General features: G+C 37.7%; 1 protein-coding gene across 1 annotated transcript in view; it reads left to right on the top strand.

The window, feature by feature from the left end:
* Window positions 1–5,058: 5,058 nt before the first annotated feature.
* LOC108691606 (semaphorin-2A) overlaps window positions 5,059–20,438 on the top strand; it is a 167,625-nt gene continuing 152,245 nt past the window's right edge. Inside the window, exon 1 of the mRNA XM_018199440.1 lies at window positions 5,059–5,139. Within this exon, the coding sequence (XP_018054929.1) occupies window positions 5,064–5,139 (76 nt within the window). The 5' untranslated portion in view covers window positions 5,059–5,063. The remainder of the gene's footprint in view (window positions 5,140–20,438) is intronic.

The following is a 20,438-nucleotide window of genomic DNA, read 5'->3' as shown; positions in this document are numbered from 1 at the left end:
TCTTGTATATCCCACTTGTTTGGGATACGGCATTTTTAGCGGGATTTATGCTCAAAGCATACAAACAGGTGCGCAGATTGAATTCAGTACATTAAATGCAATAAACACATTATATGAAATATGAAATATGAATTTTATATGAAATATGTACCTTGTATCATAACACTTGTAATATATGTAGGAAGATTGTAATTATTATTTATTATTTCATATACATATTTAGCATTCTTATTCCTTAATAAAACTTTATAAACACATTTTATAAGTTATTATACGTCTTATTTATATGCATTATTTGTAAATTTTTCATGAGCCGTACATACTCCCCCCCTCCTCTTATGAGTAGCCATATATCCTACCCTATGGGACATACGGCAAAAATGTAAGAGTTCAAAAAGTTTATTTTTTAATATGAAAAGTATTTCGGATTTCTAATATTTTTTTTATAGTAGTAGATAGTACAAAGTTTTTACTTAATTGTTATATAGTTATACAGTTATTTACTATAAACATAGTAAATAATACTTATTAAATAAAATTTTTGTGCGGCATATACATATATCGGAGTTACCCTATTTTTTGACTGATATTAGCTGATATTGTCGTTTTTAGCTGATTGACTAATATTGATAGCCAAAAATGTTTATTTAATCGTTCTATTATTGAAGCATTCTTTTAACAATAAAAATTATAAATATGGAATAGCATTACGCTATTTATTTTTAAGGAAGAAATTACAGTCTTATGTAAATTGCTTAAATGAATTAGTGCAGTTGTATTTAAAGATAAAAACTTTTTATTTCCTCCGTTGCACCTTTTAGAGTTTTCTATATCGCGAATTTGTATTTTGCCATGAGCCACAAAGGTTGTTCCTTTAAAAGCTATCTCGTCACGCTCGAGATAGCTTTTAGAAACTTCAAAGGATTTAAGCTATTGAACCGCTTATTCGTCTTCTTTGCCATGATGAACGTATGCGATCGCCGTCGAACTACCGAGTATCTAGCCGATTGTCCGCGTCTGGATGAAATTGCTGGTAGATGGAATGTCTTAGTCAACTATCGGCTACTCGCAAATTCCACAGAGGCTACCATCAGGCCTGTTCGCAGATAGCGGTGGATAACGGTGATCGGTGTTCCCGCCGTAGTTTCCACTGTAATCGTGGCTAACGAGCTAGAGCCACCTTTTCTTCCTTCGTTCCTTACAAAATAAAAAGCTCTCGAGGAAGCTCGTTTGAAGGCATGCTAGCACGGTGATCGCAAGTGCACGGTGTGCAAGCTGCTCTGGGCCGATGCCCCTGTGATTCCGTTAATGGGACCTGCGTGTTCTTAGAGAGCAAAGCTGATCATTTCCCGCCGTCGGCGGCTTTAAACGGTTAAGTCTAACGATAAAAACAGTGTTTTCGATAAGGAATTGAATAAAATGTCAGTTTTCATCATCTATAAGTTATATATATAATTTAATAGTGAAGATACGTAAGAAATTTTACGTCGTAATTTGTGCATTGTAGTGATGCAATACTTGTAGTGTGGGAATCTAAAAATTTCGAACGTGGCAAACTGACTGCCAGTCTTGTTTAGTACATTTAGGCACGGTGCAGACCTCTGACCGTCTAGAATCTAAATTATAAATATTGATCCTCAGCGTCCTTCAGTCTCGAGTGCACTCGAGGACTCCCTCTTGTCCGGCATTTCTATAACGGGTTGAGTCGAGGGGGATTCTTCGTGGCGAAATTGAAATCGGAGAGGTTCCTCGTATCCACTCCACTAGACGAAGAATCAGAATCGAACAAATTAAAAACTTGGGCTATCTAGTTTCATCGAGTCATACTTCTATGTAAACGTCAACAGACATTCAATGAGGGTTGCATTCAATAATATACATCCAGACATACACAGAAAGTAGAGGTAACTGTTGAATTGGACCATGCATGGTCCAATATAGATGTGCAATCAAAAGATCTTATTGAATCTTTATTGAATCTTAACAGTTTTCCTACTGTCATATGGACGCGTCTTTAATATTATCGCGAAAAGATTATTTACCAAAGATTTTTTAGTTTAAGAAACCGTTCAATACAAAGAGAAAGTAGAGATGATGAAGGAAGATCACTGTAGAAGTTACTAATTCCAACAAGGAGACGGGCTTAGCTGAAGACCGCCGGATTTTAGGCTTCTCGCCCCCTGGCATGTCTTCGTGCCCTCTAAACCGGTTTAACCGAGCTCTCGTTAACTTCGTTACCGCTAATGCCTGTTGCAATGTGGCTAAGTGGCCATTGCTGCTCAAGGCGTTCTGCCTGAGGCCTCGGATCCTTTCCCAATTACTTTACTATCCGTCAAAGTCGCGATTCCATTAATCAATTAACACGAGTTATAAATTTATCAGTAAGATCGTCTATATCCGGAGTAATTAAATATCGTAACTTCAAAATGACTTTTTGGCGTCACAGAATATCATAATTCTTAAAGGCTTATAATTACGGCTCTTTTTGAGTACTCTTAGATTGTTTTTAGATAACTTTACGTGAATTATTTACTTCTGTAATCTTCTCAACTGTTAATAGTAATTGTAATGACGCTCATCTTGATTATTCATTACGAGGTAATTCTCGTCAACATTGCAAGCAGTATATAAAGGATCTTTAGTATAAAGGATCCTTAGAAATCGTTTTCCGATACAGCGTAGATACCCTTCTGTGCGTGAACGTTGAGTATAGCGTTTGTCGATAAGTCTTACGGACCGTAAGCGGCCAAAGGAATGTCCGGTTAGATGTACTTGAAATCGTTAAAGTAGACAGAGACAGCTGAGCCCGGTGGCTTTGAGGGCATCGCGCAAATTACAGATCTAAGGACGAGCGTCCTAGAAATGCCGCTTTGCGTAAAGCTGAACTGATTGAGTGAGGCGTTTTAGTATGCCATGAGTGCATCGCTTCTCGAAAGCACACTCAAGACCTGAGAAACCGAGAACGTTGAGTCGCGGGAATACCGGTGGGAAATTCTGAAGATGGTACTTCGATTTTCTCTTCATTTGATTCCCTTCACCGTTCTATTATACGAGCATTATAATTAAGAGTAAATTTACCGTTATGCGCTTTAATCTCTGCATTTTATTACTTTACGTTCCACGCATATCGAATTAAAAAAAAATTATGCAAGCTCGAACCGTACGATATTATTGCAAAAATTATTTATTTATATATTTTTATTGTTGTGTTTATATTGTTGAGATGAGACTAACATATTTATGTGAAACTTACACGAAACTTGTAATTTTATTACACTGCATTTCGTTCTCAATAATTATGTTAGCTACTTCGTAGTGATCATCACCAGCTTCATGAAACTTCTTAATTTAGTATCGTTTGTTTGAATTTTTGTTGCAAACTGGTAAAAAAAAGCGCCAGAGAACACAGTTATTGCGCACAGTAACGTTATATACATACTCGCGTTCTCTCTTTCTGTAGGTGAGAAACTTTTGATTTACGACGCACTACTCGACCAATACCGTGGCTACAGCGCTCTGCAACGGCACAGTAGAAAAGTTTTCTGGAGACCAAGAACGCTCTATTAGTACCATTCGTTATTTTGTTTCCTCTCCCGTTCGTGCGCGAGCGGCGGTATAAGAAAAGCTTGCGAGGGAAGCTCCACAGTTCCTACGCCAGAGGAAGGAGGAGAATCCCTGGAAGGATATCCGCCAGCGGTTCCAAGAGACTCGGATAGTTTTTCGTCTCGGAAAACTGGTTATTGATACTGCAGCGCGAACTTCCCCGGAACTTTCCTGCCCGTCGCCGAAGTACTCGCCGTACTCGAGAAGCAAGACGATAAAAACATATTTGCCCGTGCTCGATGTTAACAACCTCCACCATTCCCGTTAACGTTTTGTCATTACGCTTACGTTACGCCGTTACATACCATGTCCAAAAACTTGTTCTTCTTGATGTACCATGTACGCGTTCGCGATTTATCAAGCGTTCCCTTAATTGCCCGTACGCGCGCGCAATACTTTACAGAGAATCTTGGCCAGTTGCCAACTATCGATTTGCCTCTCTTTTCTAGGCGGACGTCAGTATATATTTATAATCCAGTTAATCGTGCTGCGCTCTGTATTTTAAGACGCATCTGTCGCGCCCGAACTTGTGCCCTCTCCTAACTTCTAGTCTTGTGAGTTGGGGAAGCGTTTTCTTTCGGGAAAAGCGTTGAAACTTGTAGAAACGAAATTTTATATCATATACTGACAAATATTTTATATGATATGTGATTTACAAAAACTTTCTTACTTTTTAATGTATGTAAAAATTGTGTTGTTTTAATTAAAATTTAATTAGAATAAAAAATTAAAATTAAAAAGTAAAAAAGTTTCTGTAAGTTACATATAATACAAAACATTTATCTCAGTGTATATTGTATTATTATAAAAATGATATTATTATTTCATTAGAATGTTATGCAATATATATCGCTCATTTGCTTTAACAACACGGAGAGAATTTTTACTTAGTTTTTCTTGAAAATATGAAATAGTTGTAGGACAATATATAAATTTCGAAGAATTTTAATGTAAATCTCTCATTTATTAATAAAACTACAATAAAGTATAAAATGAGTTTGATTAATTTTACTGAAGCGCATATTATATTATATATAATATTGTTTTATACCACAATTACCATATTTTCAGGATAAATTTTAAAAGAAAATTCTCTGTGTGAACAATATAACTAAAAAAAAAGTTTTCCAGAAAATATAAGTTTCATACTTCGAATTATTAAAATTTTGTAATTTTTTTTATTCTTTTGCAATATAGTTTTGATATAATAGCTGATTATAAAGGAAAAAAAATGTACTTTTAAAGTATGTTTTTTTTTTCTTTATGTTTTCTTGCGAGCAACTAAAAAAATGATAATTTTTTTAGTTGTATCAAATGAGTTGTTGTAACAAATGAGCGATATGTCACAATTGTATATGTTTACATTTATATTATTAACCTGCATGAGTTAACAATTTATATTTCTGTTACAGTATCTAAGTGCTAACAGAATGGATACGTCAAGAAATCGAATTAGAAGAATGGTCGGCTTGCTGTGGTTCTGCTTCTTTTTCGCGGGAGTCTTGGCTGAGGGTACCTTGGAGAAACTACATGAAGGTGAGTAATCGCTTAATATATACTCTCAATTAAATCCTTAAATAAATATTTTTTATTTCAATTTTATATTTAAAAAAGACATATAAAGAAGTCCGATCGTTTTAACATCGCAAAGACTACTACCTCTTCAATTGGGTATCACGAGTGTAATAAATAACGTCATTATATCGCCACGGTCGTTTAATGCAACGATACTGACAGCACGGCGGTGCTGATGATAAATTTCAATTTAATGTATTGGATATTCTACCTTTGAGGGCTCGTTAGCGTAATAACCGGTTGAAAGGGCGTGACCGGTTTTTCGCAATTATATATTTTCCGACAGAGCATACCGAGCTCCCTGATAAATGATTGGTATTTATCAACGTTCAGTATGGCTTAAAGAGAGATGAGAAAAATATAAATTAATTATAATAGGGAATTAAGCGAAATGATACTCAGAATTACGCGATATTATTGATTGAACAAAGGTTTTAGGATTTGCTCATAAATATTTATAATTTCAACGTGTAATATAATATATTAATTAGATAGCTGTACAAGTTTTAAAATTAAGAATCTGCGGTATACATAAAGAAGTATAATATCGCGAATTTGAAAAAACATTCCGAAAAATACGGAACACAACGTGTGAGAAACGGCGAATCGTCTCGCTGCAACATTACAGTCAGCAGCAAGAATGCGAGAGAAATGAGCGCTCGTCTGTGAGTGATTCTGATGCGGTATCCTATCGATCGCCTGAATTTCCCCTGCCTTCCAACACGAGCGAGCACAGTTTGTAGAAACGAGAGATAAACGTCTATCTCACTACTGGTCCGAGAATGGGCAGACGTGCCGGCGAGCCGGATAGAGAACGATGAAGGCGGCACAAGCGAAAACGAGGAGAGATGGACGTATCGTAGAGTACCGGTGGGAGAGATAGGCGACAAAGAGGACAGACGGAAAAGGCGGAAAGAGAGAAAAACAATGAGACAAAGTGGAAGAGAATGATAGAGAATGGGAGAGTGAGCTGGTGTTGCAGTGCGTCCGTTAGAAAGCTACTTTAAGGCGTGTTCATAATGTAGCCACCTGTCTGCGTAGCTCTCTTTCTTCCTCGCATTCGCATTCAGCTTCGTTAGCCCGATTTTCGCACCACCGCCGCGAGCGAAATGCGAAAAGAGTAACGTTGACGACCGCGAGGGCACCATATGATTTAGCCATAAATTTGATCTGCATAACAAGGCGTGGGTCCCTCATGAATAAAGTCATTCGTATTTCGGTATTAATCACGCCTCGCAACATCAGCTGGGCGGTATAAGCGTGTACAGTCGAGTGCGTTTACTCTCGTTTCTCCTCTCTCGGAACGCATCACCAGCATTTTAACGAGCTATCGGAAATTCCGATCTTTTAGACAGTTCGAATCTAACGCTGCATTTGGATTTTTAATTACATCAACCATACGGATATTCACGCGATATAATAATAATTATTCATTCATGACTGTGTTCGATACAACAGTGTTCTCTCGGTTCCCTTTCTCTTCTTGCATTTTGTTTGTTTTCTTTTCATCCTCTTTAACTTGCGTTGGATTATATAAACGTTATTAAACATAAACGTTGAGATAAAATTTCTTTTAGATATATCATTTCGCAGATATCAGATATATATATATATATATGAGCATGAATTTGTACGATTTTTTTTTGTAAGGATTACGGAACAAAATAATCTACTTTTTACAGATACGTAATGTCTATCTGTCATAGATCATGATTAGAAGCTTCCGAATGGAAGGAAGTAGAACGTTATAAGCGACCAATGTGCAAACTAAAGTGGTTTTACTAAGTTTTCTAGAGAGTTATCTATCGCGGTCGTAGTAGGTAGTGTGGATAAAGTATCTACGCCTTCCGGCCGATAGATCCTCCTCCTCTTTTTCCTCCTCTTGCTTCCTCTTTAGTTTTCTGTTCACAAGCACAGCAGGTTATCTCTCTCCACCTCTTCAACTTTCTCTCTCTTTCTCTCTCTCTCTCTCTCTCTCTCTCTCTCTCTCTCTCTCTTTCTTTTTGTCTTTTTTTATCTTTTGCAGACCCAGTAAGCCGCAACTTCCAACTGAATAAGCATCACTTCCGCTTCTGACGATGTAGCCTTTGATGTAATATCTACGCCATTGCCTGTTTCTTCTCTATCTCTATTTTATATCTTCATCATTTTTATCGTACACCTGTCGCCTTCCTGTTGACCATTCATGTTTTTGTACATATGTTTTTTTTCCTAGTAACAATATACTTTTTGTTAACCCGTCATTCATTATTAAGATAGAGTATGATAACCTCCAGGTACTGTGATAAACATAGTGTTATTTTTATTTAACTATTCTGTATCATTGTGATAAAACATTTTTTAATAATTTGAAATTTTGACAATTTCGTTGATGTAATTTGGATCAAAGGGGACAGCTTAATTTAAAATATTCTACAAAATTTCATGTTTTACTTAAGCTTTAGATTAATTGAATTTTAATAAACGTCTTGATAAGCATGTTACATGTTTTTTACTTAGTAATACCAGTTTAAAGAAGTAATACCAGTTTAAAGAAGATCATGGTCAAATTTTGTCTGGATAAGAACATAAGCCTAATAAGAAAAAAAAATAGATATTTAATTTGAAGAATTGATTTATTCTTTTCAAGTTAGAGAAATTAATGTATTATCGAATTTGATCGTTTACGTTGAACATGTCGCAATTATATTAAATGTTCAATTATATTATCAGTAAAAATTATGGTATAATCGAATCATTCAGTATTTTTTGTCGTACAGAGGTAAATATGCAATAGATATGGTACAGATATTACTGGTGTAAGGAATGAAGAATGGCCGCAATTATACGCGACAGCGCATGAAGGGACATCGCGATTCATCAAACGGCATTAATCTCTCTCCGTCGTGAGTGAGATAAGACCGTACTTTTTTGTTCGCGAATACACGCATGAGACGTGCGTCCGGCCGGAGCTTTGTTTCTCTTTCGCGTGTTACGCGGACTCGCCGATCCCGCTTCCGGTTTCCGGCAGTCTTCCGCCCTCATAGCACCCGTGAAAAATTGCATTCATCCGTCGACAGCACAACGTATCCTCCTCCTGATGACGCGAGACACGACGGAATCTCTCTTTCTGCAGAGGTTCTTCGTCTTTTGCAATTTCGTGCAATCTCTGGCGACACAGTGCCAATCCTTGTTCCTTGTTTTTCTTTTATCGATCTCCTGTATGCATGTACATCTTTCCTGCATCTATTCTATCTCCATCATCGGTGTCGTCTTTTCATTCTCTTTGTCTCCCTCTCTTTCTCTTTCCCTCCTATTGCACGTCGCGTCGCTCTTTTTGCTTACCAGGACTGTTTTCCCCTTCAGGCTAGATCACATCCATCATCCGGCAACCAAATCTCGGCATTTGTTGAGGTCTTCATCCTCTGACTCTATGGCCACAGTGGTTCCTTTCAACATCGATGAAGGGGTCGTAGTGGCGGGTCCGACACGACGCTATTTTACTATGTACATTCTCACGTGTCAGCACTCAATTTCGTGTTATTTGTGATAATCTGCATTTTATTTGCTTGCCCATAAACAACGTTTTGAAAACATACTAGTACATAAAAAGAATTGCAAAATGTATGAGAAAATTTATAAAATAATCTACTCGCGAAATCGTGTTAACATAACAATTAAATAATACTGATTGTTTAAATTACATGATATCGTGATATATTGTTGGATTATTGATATAATAAAAGATTCGAGACATCGTTGTATATTCTTACATTTAAATCGATATACAGACAATTATAATTTCCTAGCTGACATAACGAGGATAAAATCGTTATTGGAATTTTCATTAGAGATAACTGGAGCATCCCGGTAATTTGATCATGCGATTTTCTCTTTCTGTTGTATACTAGTGATTGGAAATCGCTCTTGTCGTTAAGCCAAATCGCGTTTCTAGATTGTCTCGTTACCTCGAGCTATTCTGGACACCTCGGTCCAGAGACTTGATAAGGTAGAGTCCAGAGTCAGAGGATTCGAACTAAAGCTCGTATTGTGGGGTCCAATTATCAATCTCTGTGGGATTCAAAGCAGCTTGTACGTTTATTATGTTCGCCAATCGTCTACGATTCTACGATACACCATTAATAGCAGCCTGATTTATGTATTTCTTCGTACAGGTTTTCTATTATCATTCGACATGTCGGAGATTAAATATGATTGATGTATCGAAATGACAATTTGGCGATGAAAATCTTATTATATGAATGAAACCTTATCATTATGTCGTACCGTATGTAAATATATTGATCTTCATAAGTCAATAAACATGTTTAATCTTTTGCATTTACATGTAAAAATAATTCCGAAATATTGCTTTCCTATTTGGTGACACAAGTTGACACAAATGTCATTCTACCTTTGTTCCTTTCTGAATGCCAAGAAAAATAGAATGACATTCGTGTTGACTTGTGTAAGTAAATGGAAAGCATTTAATGATTAGAAGCTTATCGATATTGAACGCATAACGAATTTCTCGTTTATACCAGAATATATAGTAATCATAATTTTTGGATTATTAATCGAAAATGGATTAACGATTATTTAAACTTTTATTTATATGTATATATCTATATAAGTATGCGTTTATTGTATACAAAGAAAGTAGCAAAAAAAGAAATCAATACACGAGTATAACACGCGACTATTCAGCGATCCTTCAACGATCGTTACAGAGTTAATTATACGGGCCAGCGACGTAGTCGTTGTGTGCTATAGTTTCCCACGTGATACGACACAACGGGTCATTGGCATAATGAAGAAACTTGGCGCGAGGGAAGTCTCCGGCGGAAAGGAACGTGGAGAAAGATTTCGGGCGAACTTTACCGCGTTGGGGCATCCCAGCGTGACGACGGGGCTCGTGCGCAATGCAGGCCAGTAAGACCAAGAAGAATAACGGATGGCGGGCGAGCGAGACAGACGAAAAGTTCGAAAATGCGTTGAAGCGAGACGCCAGAATTGGCGCGGGACAAAGAGGACACGGAATGGCGGAGCGTGGCACGTTTATCTTGCACTTCTTGCGGTCCTCGCTACTCGCCACACCCCTACCCCGTGTCCCTCTGCGACCTTCTCCCTTAGCCACCCCGTTTGTTCTTTTGATTCTTTCCAGTCACTTCACCGCCATTGCCATTGCCCTGCCCGGCGTTGGCTTCCAAAGTAACCCCCGGGATCCTTGTGGAAAAGTTTGGTTATTTAATTTCCTACCGCGGGGTCCGTCAGCTCTCACCTTCTTTCTCTTTTCACATCTTTCAGAGCTTCTCGCTTTCGCTATTCTCTCCACATCCCTCTCGCTTTACCGTCACTCACGAGGCCGTCCACTTCTTTTTCGCGAGAAGCGATCGTTCTTTTCAAGATTTATATTTGTTCGTTGCGGGGTAACTTTACTTTGGAAGAAAAGATTTGTCGCGTGTGATCTTGTAAGGAACACCTATATCATACAACCAATATTATTACGCTACGTATTTGGATTTAAAAATACCTATTGCATTCGTAATTTCGCCTTTATCTCAATATCCCGGTTTCCTTGCCTTTCAACGATTGCATGGAAGATTACTTCTTTCACAAAACGCGATGGAAGTAAGAAATCCATTAAAAAAATTTTCCATGCAGATTGAAGGACGTTAATATTCACTCATTTTCAAATCTTCTCAACTAACTATCATCACCTTTTTCCATCATCGATTTGGCTGTTTTTAATTCAACTCTACGACTGTTTCGATCCTATCCAGTATGCCACTCGTCGTCGAATTGTCGAGTTATCTAAACAGATCTTTTTGAGTAAGGGTCCACCGCCGAGCATTCCCAGATATTCGTCAGCATAACAACATTCTACAGTTCGTGACAGCAACAGTGAAGCTGGATACCTGTCGTATATATGTGCATGCATGACACACGCATGTGGATATAGAAGCGTCGGCGTATAATTCAGTTTTACTCTGAAACGACTCATTTATATGCGTTCGTTTGATTGAATCTCTCCCGCAGAGCCCTCTCGTTCTTCCTCTCTTTTCCTCTTGTTCGCACCCTCCGAACTGAATCTCCCCCTGATAGTCGCCTCTTTTCGCTATGCGCCAACCTCTTCTCTCTCTTCACTCTCGTCAACGCCAACGCGGTTAGCTGTTTCAATTTCCCTTCGCCGCACAAAACTGAAAGGCGTATACCTGTCGTCTGTTCTGTTCTCGCGCAATCTCTCTCGTTTTGTCCGTCACTCGTTTCTTCCTCCTACATATATATATATATATATTGGTTATCTTATGGTCGGTACACTCGTGCCATTCCATTACGAACGCATCCTCCACATATGATGTGTATTATTATTACGGACATTGTGGCATTGTTGTTGACCATAATCACACGAACTGCAATCGAGTTCGTGGTTGAGAATCATATGTACATTTGAGTACGGTGGAATGTATTGAGAAAATAGTGAAATTAAACCGATAACTGAAATACGAAATGGAATAATGTATACTTATAAAGCATGAATAGTCGAAAGTATCGGAAATAACAGAGAGATATTTTTGAAAAAAGCCAGCTGAATAGAGATCCATCGCAGATTTTTGCATTGCCGTTTTTCGGTTAACGCTTCTGATTCGAGGTGGAAACGCGTGAAATACAGACGATTATATATGGGAGAAAACTCGATGGGCTCTGCAGCCGATGGAGGGACACGGAATGGATCTCCCTGTCGTCGTATTTTAGGGTGTGCGCGTAATGCAATTATACGTTCACCCTCTGGCTTCAGATTCATGAATATCAACGCTCGTTTGATTTGTATAATGTCGAATTATTGTTCCGGAATCGAAACATCGGAAAGGGACCGCATTATTCCAGTTCGAGTACCAGCGAGATTCAGCAAGTGAAGGTATTCGGAGCAAAATTATCTTCCGGTCATTGATTATAATCTGATGCGCCTTTCTATTTATAATTAGAAGAGTATGGTTCATAAAACAATATTAATTTTTAATAACTCCCTGAAATAATTCTCTTCAAGAATAATCGAATGCTTTGGTAATTATCATAGCCTATATTCGCTCCACTTTAATCAAGCATCTCGACCTGAACGATTAACCGGCCCGCAGACACGATTAACGGCAATCGTCCCGAGCGTGTATACGATGGAACCACTGGGAATTAATAACGCCACTAGTATGATATCGAATGCGCCTGCTGGTCCGCGGCTTTTGGTAACCGTTCGCAACGCCGCGGTCTAAATGCCAATAGGGGTGATATTACTGTGCACAGTGTGCGGTTGAACGCGCATCCAGCCACAACCATTTTATTTTATTTCCGCATTCCTACATTGTTAAAAATTCGACATATTGAAAAATAAACTAGGTGGTAAAATCTGAAGCACTTTATACATACGAAAAATTCGGCAATTGATTGATGAAAACATTAGAAAATGGCAAAGTATGATATTGTTATTAATTTAAGAATGTATTCTGTGTATTGGAAATTTTCTCGATACTATTTTATTGGTATATTTTGAGTATTTTAGGATTGCGCATTGATTTTTCTTGTCGGCCACTCGACACTCATTTTGTCTGTATTCGATATTCATTGACAGTTCTAAAGCCCCAAAGTTTCGTACCGGCGTGTCGGGACGTATCGATCGTATATACGTACGCCGCAAAATGCTCTCCAGGATGGATCGTTTATTCCGGCTGCTTGCTGTCCAATGACTAATTACTTCAGTTAACTGCTCGTGAAAAATGCACTACTGCCCGAATACCCTAAAACGGAATGTATAATCAGACCGAATTGGTTGGTCGGGAGATCGGGGGCAGAAGAGTATGAACGGATATGGAGAACGCGCGATCATTTCGAGGGAACGTCACACTGTAATCACTGGTAATGCAGATGGCGGCTACGTCGATGGACGGCACCGACAATCAGCTATATAATTAGAGGCCTCGCCCACCAATTAAGCCGCATTCATCGAACGCGACCACCGGGTTGCGCGATCGTCTGCTCGCGAAAAGCGTGTGGTTGGTAGGTGCGAGTTAATGCGCGACGCAAGCAACGCTCATTAACGTAATTACGCTCGGACTGTTTCCATGACAAGCAATCGTCTTCAATCATTTTTCTCTATGAAAAATCATGTAATGCATCGTGAGTGCGCGCGCCAAGCAATCATATACTATTCTATCTATGATATATCTATCTGTGATAGATCATTTCGCCATAATCATTATTAATACCTAAAATGCGAGCAATTCGGGTACGCTATCTAATATCGATCGTGGTCGTTTCGGTTAATTCAAGACCTCACGGTCTCATACATTATTCTCACCTGGTGGAAGATAAATGTCGATATGAGGATTTCGCATTGCCGCGACGTATTGTCGTGACAGGCGCTTCCTGGACGAAATTCATTTGTAGAACTAACGCGGCTAATATTTCAGTGTCGATCGAAGTTACTATCACGCGCGGATCGCGTAACGATTCGCTCGAAATGCGTGACGCTCTCGTTTTTCCGGCTCGGTTAGATACACGCAGCGATGAATCGTTTAACTGTCGCAATCGTGTTGCCCAATCTCGCGTATCTGCTGACGACCTGGGACCTATTACGACACAGCTGGTCGCGATTAAGCGATTTTTGCGGATTAGAATCGGTACGCGAGAATTGTCGTGGTTACACTAGTTGTGACTTCTTTTACATAAGCCCTTTACGAAAAGAGAGAAAAAGAGCGAGCGAGCGAGCGAGCGAGCGAGAGAGAGAGAGAGAGTAAGAGAGAGAGAGAGAGAGAGAGAGAGAGAGAGAGAGAGAGAAACAATGTTGAATATGAGGAGATATGATGTGCAAGTGCAAATTGCTTGTGTTCGATACGGATACAGTAATCTACTTAAAATTCCGTAAAAGTACCGGTGTGCATATGGTCTTGTCGTTAAACTCAAAATAATGCCAGTGCTATTTCGGAGCTGAACCATTTTGCGCTGTATAATCTTTACGCGCGGCTACTAAGCTCGGCTCTACAAACTGCATTACGATCTTGTTCTTCCTGCATCGCTTCCCGCACTCATATAATCTTCTAGAACGCTTACGGTTCAGCTTGTTATAAGCCTGTTATACATTGAAACAGAGGCTCTTAGTCATTCAAAATTCATAATATTAATAATATGTTTATTAGTAATTAATATAATAATAGTAGTTGATAATGATAATATTGTCGCAACAATACAATAATTAACTTTTAATTATTAAAAATGTATTACAATTATAATATATTATAATATATTATAATATACACATATGATATCCAGAGAGAAAAAAATGCCCTAAATTGTAATAAATAATTTTATTTGAATATCGTATCAATATAACATTTATTTACAGAAATAAATATTTGCTAAATATAAATAATAAAAAAATTTTGTACCAAATAAATATATGTTTACATTTAATAAATATTCAATTGGCATTTTTCTCTTTGTGTAATATATAATTGAAATTATTAAAGATTATTAAGAAAACGAGCTATATTGATATAAAATATGGTCAAAAATTTTTTATTAAGACTATAATTAAACTAGAGAGGCATGGACGAACGTTTTTCATTACACAGAGAGTTTTACTAACGTTACGATATACGTGTCATGATGTACTCTCTCAATATTATTTCTCATATTAGAGTGTACAGCAGAGCGGGTTTGCCCTAGGCACCGAGGCTTCTCGTACAGTGGTGTTTGAGAACTCGCTTAACACTGAAACTACCACCTGAAATCGCGACGATTCCCACGATTGTGGAAGTACGATTCGGAAGAGAAGAGAGAGGTTCTCTCGTATTCACCTTATCGGAAACTATTTTAGCCGATGAGCGGATACTATGCTCGCCCCTATTACATACGGTTTCGTTCTACAGGAATGAACACTGTATTGTAGGATCCAATCTGGCATACGTTTCAATCTTGGTTTGATCGTTTTTCGCTACGTACACATTTCTTTGATGGTATCATTGCAAAACAACATTGTTCAAGACGATTACAGTTTCGTTTCTCTGAACACATTACGAAGACGAATATTGTAAGTTTTAAAAACATTTATTTAGGGATTGTAATTTATTCAGGAATTATTATATCTAAAATATATCTAAAATAAATCGAAGTGCATTGCTCGCAAAATATTAAAGATATTCACATTACCGAGTACGACAATATTTACAAAATAATCAACGTGTGACAAGTTTGATTGTGTAATGAAAATGTGGTATTAATTCGATCGCAATCTTGTTATGATCCAATTCTTCTTGTGGATCACATCAAGCAAATCTGTTCAGAGAGACGGACACAAGAGCAGCTATAAAATGAATGGCTTTGTGCCGTTGACATGTGATACATCTCACTTAAATGCGGCCCACGATGTTGCTCGGATAGCGGGACACGACAGGCGCCTGTTTGCAGCGGTTACTGACAAGACGCCAGAGTGGACTACACGAAAACAGGCGAGGGACAACGCCTTTGTGCGCCTTTCGTTTTTTTTTTCCTGCACTATTATTACCCACCGCGTCGATGTCTATTGCTCCGATACGAGCGACTATAGGTAGCAGCTGGCTCACACACAACCTGTATACGACCGCACGTTGACGAACATACACGAACGTCGAGCTTAACGCGTTGCTTGTACGGCGCAGTTTAATACGGCTGGGTGATCGTAAAGCCTGGGTTCCATGATGCGAGACGGTGATCGAAGCAGGAAGAAGGGCTGCGCCAAGGGGGGCGGTTCAGGTATCGATATAATTGAGAGAGGCTTGCTTGTCTCATCAAAGTGCCACGTAGATCTACTATAGCATCAGCAGCAGCAACGGCGGCGACGGTAGCAATAGCAACAGCAGCAACGGCCCTGCCGACGGTAGCAGGTTTGCCTCGTTAAGGCAAAAACGCGAGAGATGATGGATGGATGCTAAATTGCATTAATTAAATCCACCGTGACACCCTCGGCCGGCACAGCCCTTGGTATCACTCGGCGGCATTGCTCCGGCTTGTCTGTGATCGAGACGTGAGCCGTTTAACAGGGTATGGGTCACTTTGATGATCACACTCCGTGCAGACCTCCCAGCCCTCGTACCTTCTCTTTCTCATGCACCTTCTCGTGATCTCCTTACCCCCTTCTCCCTTCCTGTATTTCACCTTTCTCACAACGCTCGTTGTCATTGTGCCAAAGAGATGTTCTATCAAAGACGCTTTACCTGACTGAATATTCTGTGGATCAGAACGGAATGCGGACTGCGAGACTATGCGTTTTACAGAGGCTTTGCTGGTCAGTGCAACAGCGCGTCCTAATCGACCGCAGACGCATATTACGTCCCGTACTAAAATTAACGAACGTGAACGCGGCACTTTGTTTTCCACAACTCTATTTACGATTTTTTAGAGAAATAATATATGGATTTATTATCAACGAATAATAACGAATATTAATATTAATATTATTAACAAGTTAATTGATACGTTAATTAATTGAAAAATTGAATATTATGCATATATAAAAATGGATGATGCAATATTTTATTGTATCGTTTTATTAACTTCAACATTATACGGAAGTTTCCGAAATGAAATATATATTCTATCCAAAAACTTTGTATTTAGAAATAAAATACAATGCACGTGTTAAGAAAAGAAAAAAGTAAAACTAAAAACGTTGTATTATGCTATTTTCATTTCTCTAAGTTTTATTTGTCAAATAGTATAGATGCTCTTGTACCGCAATCGTTTATCAAAGACACTTTAACCGACCGAGTATTCTACGGATTAGAATGGAATGCGATCTAAGCTGCGAGAGTAATTGGTCGAGAATGCGAGAATTGCGCCGCGTTCATAATCGATCAAGGAATCAACTAAAGTTGTACGTACATAAGCTGCCTACAAAGTCAAATCCATTAATCATGGATGAGAAATCAGAAGAGCATCATTAAGTGTAGTGTCATTTTGTAATATTGTTTAATGAAAAATGATTGTTAAATTTTTTCTACAGCAATCGAATTTTTCTAACATTTTACTAGCTATACTAAAGTTTATTTTTTGTATTTTCTTAATTCAACAAATTATAATATATATAATGAAATTATAATATATCGCTCCCTTACTTTAAAAATATATACTGTAAAATGTATTCTTTGTATTTTCTTAAATCAAGAAATTATAATATATGTAATGAAATCATAGTATATCGCTCCCTTTAAAAATAACAGCTAAAGAAATTAAGTTTCTTCAGAAAAGCAAAGAAACTATTTTTAACAAAAGATTATTGTTTAATTAAATAATATCGGCAAAAATATACTTTTAGAAACACAATCAAATGCCATTATTTCTTATTTTCGTTTCACAATATTTAAAAATCCACTTTTGAATTATGACTATTTTGATATTCTAAAAAATTATAACAAATTTGAATAATTAATAAGAAATGAATTTCCAAAATATCGTCAAGTTCGCATAGTTCATGTTTACTTTGATCAGTTAAAAGACAAAATTCAAAAAGAAACTATTTCTTTTTCAAACTTTAATCAAAACAGTCTTAACTCTAAATATTTTCTATAAAAGAACTTTTTTTTATTTAAAAAGTACGCAGCTCAAATATGTCATACTCTTATAGAAAATATTATAATCTTTTTGGAAATCTTAGGATCAACACAAATGAAATTATTTGACGGACGGAACTGAAATTAAGTTAATTTATTTTTGATTGATAGAGTAATCTTTAATCTAATTTATTCATATTTTTGGTAACTCGAAAAACATTTTTATAGTTATGTCACTTAAAGTAGGGGAATATATATATATATATATATATATCACACACACACACACACACACACACACACACACGCGCGCGCATATACACAGGATGTTTGCAAATTCATGGCACAATTGGGAAGAGAGAGACGTAGAAGTTTTTTTTACATGATATTTTGTTTTTTACAAAAATGATTTTTAGTATTCGTCGGATGTGGATTTCATTGATAAATCATTCATTGATGAATAGAACTAGAACCATGTTAGAAAGATTCTTAACGTTTGTAAAAACGTTTATAAAAATTTACTTCAAAGAACAGAATTTCGTATATTCGACAGAACGGACAACATTTTCAATAATTTATAAAGTAAGATTATCTTGCGTGAATATCCTATTTTTATCGAGTATTTTCGATTACCTAGTACAATAATAAACACAAACATGAGCAGAGATAATAGTCTATAGTGAGATCTATTAAATCGAGAAATAAGTGCGCACGTATTTGAATATTTAAAATTGATTTTTTTGAAAACAAAGCCTCACATTAAAAATATTCATTCTACGATTTCGATTTATTTTTAATATAGACTCATCCGCTTTCCGGTATTATCAGTTCACGAACACCCTACATATAATATATAAAATCTTTTACTCGATATTCTTTTAAATCATATGACTCGAAAATTCATTCATATCGAAATTTAATGTCTCTTTTCGAAGTGAAATCAGTAGAACCATACGCGTATCGTAGCCTTTGTAAATTCAACATTTTTCTTTGACGTCTCCGCTCGCTGTTTTATACGGGATAAAGTTGTAGTTAAGCGGATTTTGTGGAACAAAGGAACATACGGATTTTTACAACTAAGTGAGATGTTGTAATCGGATCCCATATGGACAAGGCTGTGAGTTTCGTTCCCCTTAAACGAGATGATGAGATCTCGATGCGTACCGTGTGTTTTGGATGAGGGATAAGTGAGAACCGTGCCGCATAGATATTAAGTATAATTTAACAGATTGCCCTTCTACGGACGCACCTTTCGACCAACATAGAGGCGGAGAAGGGTACACCGAAGAAGGAAGAAAGAAAGTTATAAGGAACGCGTCAAGTGTAAGATTGTATGCGAATCTCGATTATACGGGGATACCGCCGTTGTCGTGTTTTTCGGCGGAAGGAAACACTGAATAATAAGAATGAGACAGCTCAGTAATTACGGCGCTATTTGGGGCTTTGCGTGCAATATGGTTGAATGATGCCTCTCAGCCGCCGACACGTATTAGACAATAATTGTGGCGATTATTTCGTAAGCGTGAAAGTTTAATAATATATCGTTATTTGTCACGAGTATTCTCGTCATAAAATTTATGTAAAATTAGATCTTCCGCATGCAACATAACTTATCGATTTTCGATATTTTTGTTTATCTTATATATCGAAAGTAATTTGAATTTGTGTACTTGTGCCGTGTTTTCCCACGAGAGTGAGGATGAAAGAATGACTATGAAAATGAAAAGGCAAGAAGTTCGTATAGAATCGCGAGACATGTGGAGCAACGTTCGACTAGGGGACACGGATTTTGTTGAGTCTCGTGGCGACAAATATTTTCGATTCGTTCGTACGAAAAAGGGATTCGTCGATTCGCGCAACTCGGGTGCAACGAGGCGTGGGAGCTTCAAAGACGTACGAAGCGCCTCCGTGGAATAAGAGGATAATATGGACTCGATTTGACGTCTTTGAATATTTAATATCACCCACGTTGAAACCGTCTCATCATTCGCGTCTTACCACTGTTCAGACGCTTGCTATTGAAGTAGAACTAATGAAGGACTGCGTAACACCGAGTTGAATAACTGATCGTTTTCTAATGTAAAGAAATGATTTTCCATTATGAAAATAGAATATCTTATCGATTCTATTCTGAGATATCTCTCTTCTTATGTTACTGGCATATTAGACATATGCCAGTCTTTATCTTGTTACTTTTAGACGAGTGGAATGTGCAATTTCGATGTCGCAAGAGAACAGACATTTATCACATAACTCACGTCCTATAGAATTTTCCATAAAACGCATCAGACATCTCGCAGTTTCTTCAGCGTATTCACCGTCGAACAGTTCTTACCTTCGAATGTTTCGCGACAGACGCGATTTTTGTAGACACATGCGCGCCTGCTGGTGTCGTGTGCACCGACGCTCTATCTCTCAAACGTTGAACAGCGAAATGCAGGTTTACGGTTTTTCCGGCGATTTGCCCGCTCTTACCGCTCTTTTACGCGACCTGAAAAGGCGGCGCCTCAAATGAACTTGCGGTAAAGTATAAAGGCAACCGTAAGAAGTGGCACAACGACAAGAGAGGACGACCGAGTAGTCTCATGCAATTCTAAACTTACTATTTCAATGAAATGGAATAGAACGGCCAGTAGATTTGTTGGTCGCAGCACCCGACCGACCGACCCTCTCGTATCACAAGAGATGAAGAGAGGTGAAGAG

This window comes from Atta colombica, unplaced genomic scaffold (assembly GCF_001594045.1).
Source record: "Atta colombica isolate Treedump-2 unplaced genomic scaffold, Acol1.0 scaffold47, whole genome shotgun sequence".
Taxonomy (NCBI): Eukaryota; Metazoa; Arthropoda; class Insecta; order Hymenoptera; family Formicidae; genus Atta; species Atta colombica.
The sequence above is the reverse complement of the archived record's forward strand: the minus strand, read 5'-3'. Positions and strand labels throughout refer to the sequence as shown.